We start from the raw sequence: 3,516 nt of genomic DNA, 5'->3' as shown, positions 1-3,516 counted from the left end.
TAATCTCATTAGGGAAAGGTCTTTCTTTTACTCTATGTTTCTACAGTCCTCTGATGGCCCCCTGATCTCAGCTGAGGTCTCTAGGAGTTACTGAAATATAAATAGAGGAGAGATTCAGGAAGCTGGGCAGGATAATTAATATCTGAAAAAGAAATATTGTAAGATTTTCAATAGCACCTAAGTTCTAAGTGGATTGGCACCTAGTGGACTTTTTAAGCAAGTTACGTGAATGATAAATGTGTCAACAGCCTTAAAAAATAAATCTTACAGGAATGTTGATGCTTCTCACCATATTCAGCAATCACCTGAACATTGTTAGAAGGTTAACAATTATACTAGTGTGGAAACAAACTTGTGTAATTTTGCCGTAAGGTTCATATGAGTGTTTGGATTTGTTTAGATGGAGAGTTAGTGGACAGCAAGCTGGGCTGTTAATCTACAGCACACACTAGGGCTACGTCTACACTGCTCAACACTTTCAGCGGCATGTAGGGGTTACCACAGTGAAGAGGAAGCTGATCCACACTGCGTTGTGTAGCTACATGTGGGAGTGAAAGACTCTGTCAGGAGGGAGATTTCAGAGTACTTCACTGGGCCAGGGAAAGGCTCCAGAGGTGGGGAGGCAATGAGACACTACACTGCTAAAAATGGCACTGTGCATGGGGGAGACACAGCTTAGGGGAGTAGAGAGCTGTGTAAGGTACCTACTTTGGTAAATGTCCACAGGGTTCAGGCATGTTTTTCCTCTACTTGCCTAAGCAGTGCCTCACTATCTACACAGCTATTATTACCCATGCTAGGGGGGCAAGCTGTGTATACACTGTTCGCCATACACACGGTCAAAAGAAGTGTGCAGTGTAGATATGCTTTAAGTTTCCGTGTGAATCTTGCTGCTTCCCACTAACAGTTGCTTAGTGTGCTTTGATTTACTGTAATTTAAAACAGGAGTAGTTTGATGGGAGTGGTAACAGTGCCCACACTTACACACACTGCACTGTAGATTCACACTCTGGCTTGCCACACACTGACACTTCATCTAGACAAGGCCGTTGACATGCATTACAACAGGGTAAGGTGTTACAGTTCTGTGCTTGAACATTCAAGTTTGTGTAGTATCTAACTGACTTCAGCATTTTAACTGCTTGTCTCCAATGTTCTCTTATTTCTTGGCAGATGGACCTCACGAACAGTAGAGAAACAGAAAACCAAACGAGTGTGCAAGAATTCATCTTACTGGGCTTTCCTGGCACTTGGTATTTCCGGATGTCCCTTGTTGTACTGTTTTCTGTGATGTACATGCTAACGATCCTAGGGAATGTGTCCATCATAGCTTTAGTGTGGACCCACCCGCAGTTCCACACCCCCATGTACTTCTTCCTCTGCAATCTCTCCTTCCTGGAGATCTGGTTCACCACAGCATGTGTCCCCAAGGCTATTGGTGTCATGCTAGGGACAAGCCAAACTATCTCTTTCACTGTCTGCCTCCTGCAATTGTTCTTTTTCCTCTCCATGGGTTCTACAGAATGTTTCCTCCTGGCTGTCATGGCCTATGACCGCTATTTGGCCATATGCCACCCATTGCGCTACAGCTCCCTCATGAACAGCACCATCATTGTTTGGCTGGCCCTTATCTCTTGGCTGTGTGGTTTCCTGGCTATCTCTGTGCTGGCATCTCTAATATCCAGGTTGTCTTTCTGTGGCCCCAACATCATCAATCATTTCGTTTGTGACATAGATTCCTGGATAGCACTCTCCTGCACTGACACAAGCCTCATTGAACTGGCAGCATTCATTATCTCAATCATTGTTGTCGTGGTCTCATGCGCGATAACACTGGTCTCCTACTTTTACATCATCTCCACCATCTTGAGAATCCCATCAGCCCAAGGCCGGCAAAAGGCCTTTTCCACTTGCTCTGCCCATCTCTCTGTTGTGACTATCTGGTACGGCTCCATCACTTTTCTGTATGTCAAGCCTTCTGCACAAAGCTCATTGGATTTGAATAAAACAATCAACATCTTTAGCACTGTTGTAACTCCGATATTAAATCCTTTCATTTACACTTTAAGAAACAAAGAGGTGAAGGAAGCCTTGGCAAAGGCATTCAGTAGGATGTGAAGTCATTTTCAAACAAGCTGGATTTAGTAGAAATTTAGTCAAAAGGACCAAAACATTCCTGAAGGTCATGAATATAGTAGAAAATTAGGAAAAGGGGTTGATGCAGAGAATTTCAAAGGGCAACCAACTCCTTTTTTCTTAAAATGGGAGTCAGACACCTAAATCCTCCCTTAAATCCTAATCTACTTTCTTTGTGCAGGAGATCATATCTTTGCTTTTTAGCTTTCCTCATTTACAGTAATAAACAGTTACTTTTTTCTTGGATGAGATCAAGTTATTGACTGTTGTCCACTGATCTGACCTTGGAGGGTTTATAGTTCGGGTAAAATATAATCTAGCTGTTAAGCATGCTTATAGAAATAATAATGGAAGTTCTGGAGCTGTAATGTGAAGCACAGGATATACAAATATTTAATACAAAATATATGTATTAAAAGTAGGCTGGCTCTAGGTTTTAATAATTAATTATTAAGGGGTTAGAGTGGGGCCTAGCAGAAGTTGGAGTTGGCATAAGATAGCGTGAGAGTTATGAGTGCTTGACTGAAGGTTATGGAATCATACTTGCTTGACCTAAGGTTATAAAATATAGCAATATGTATCTTGTAATAGTTAGCAATGCATTTGGGGTGAAACAGCTAAACCATAAAGGAACAGATAGTAGCATCTTAGTGGCTTTTTGCAACAAGAGCTAACTGCATTGAGCTTCAAAACTATTGGTAAAGGGACTGGTGCAGATGCTCGTATTACTGTTGAAAAGGTAATTATGGTGAATTGGAACACCATGTATGGACAACTGGAACCCTAAAATTGGTATCCTGGATTACCAAATAGGAATAGGGGGCTGAGATTTGACTTGATCAGATATTGTCCCAGATGTATGTGGGAAGAATGAAAAAAGGAGTACAAAAGTGTATCAAACTTGTTCCTAGCTGGGACACTGGAATTATGATATGGGACAACTGAGTAGGAAACATGGCCCAGCTCTTTCCTCTTGGGGTGATTTCCACATACTTTTTCTTCCATCTTTCTTTCTAAGGGTTTCCATAAAGTTGTAAGTATATGTAATATTGCAAGTATCAAAAATACACGCCACTCTGGTCCTGAGCTGGTCACACCTTGAATGGTGGGAGATTCTGGCCACTGCTTTTATTCACTTAGATCTGCCTGGCATTTTTCCAAGAAAGAGTATTTCCTTTGAAAATATTTGGCCTTTTTTAGTTGAAATTGTCAACATTGTCAACATTTTTCATGACAAGAAATCATGCATTTTTAATGTATTGTTTGAAGAAGTGATCAAAGATATCTCAGCATGGATATTGACAAAATATTCAGTATATGAAATTTTTCAGACAATATTGCCATATATAGTAACATATATAAAAGATATATTATATATTT

The 3,516-nt window shown here is 40.7% G+C and overlaps 1 protein-coding gene across 1 annotated transcript; it reads left to right on the top strand.

Moving 5' to 3' along the window:
• The first annotated feature begins 1,066 nt into the window (after positions 1 to 1,066).
• Positions 1,067 to 2,118, top strand: LOC135979609 (olfactory receptor 6F1-like). The gene has a single exon (XM_065579922.1). It carries the CDS (start codon positions 1,174 to 1,176, stop codon positions 2,116 to 2,118), a length of 945 nt encoding a protein of 314 aa, XP_065435994.1. The 5' UTR covers positions 1,067 to 1,173.
• Positions 2,119 to 3,516: the final 1,398 nt, after the last annotated feature.

The sequence above is a fragment of the Chrysemys picta genome, unplaced genomic scaffold (assembly GCF_011386835.1).
Source record: "Chrysemys picta bellii isolate R12L10 unplaced genomic scaffold, ASM1138683v2 scaf1049, whole genome shotgun sequence".
NCBI classification, from domain to species: Eukaryota; Metazoa; Chordata; order Testudines; family Emydidae; genus Chrysemys; species Chrysemys picta.
Note: the sequence above shows the minus strand (reverse complement) of the source record. Positions and strands in the feature narration are given on the sequence as shown.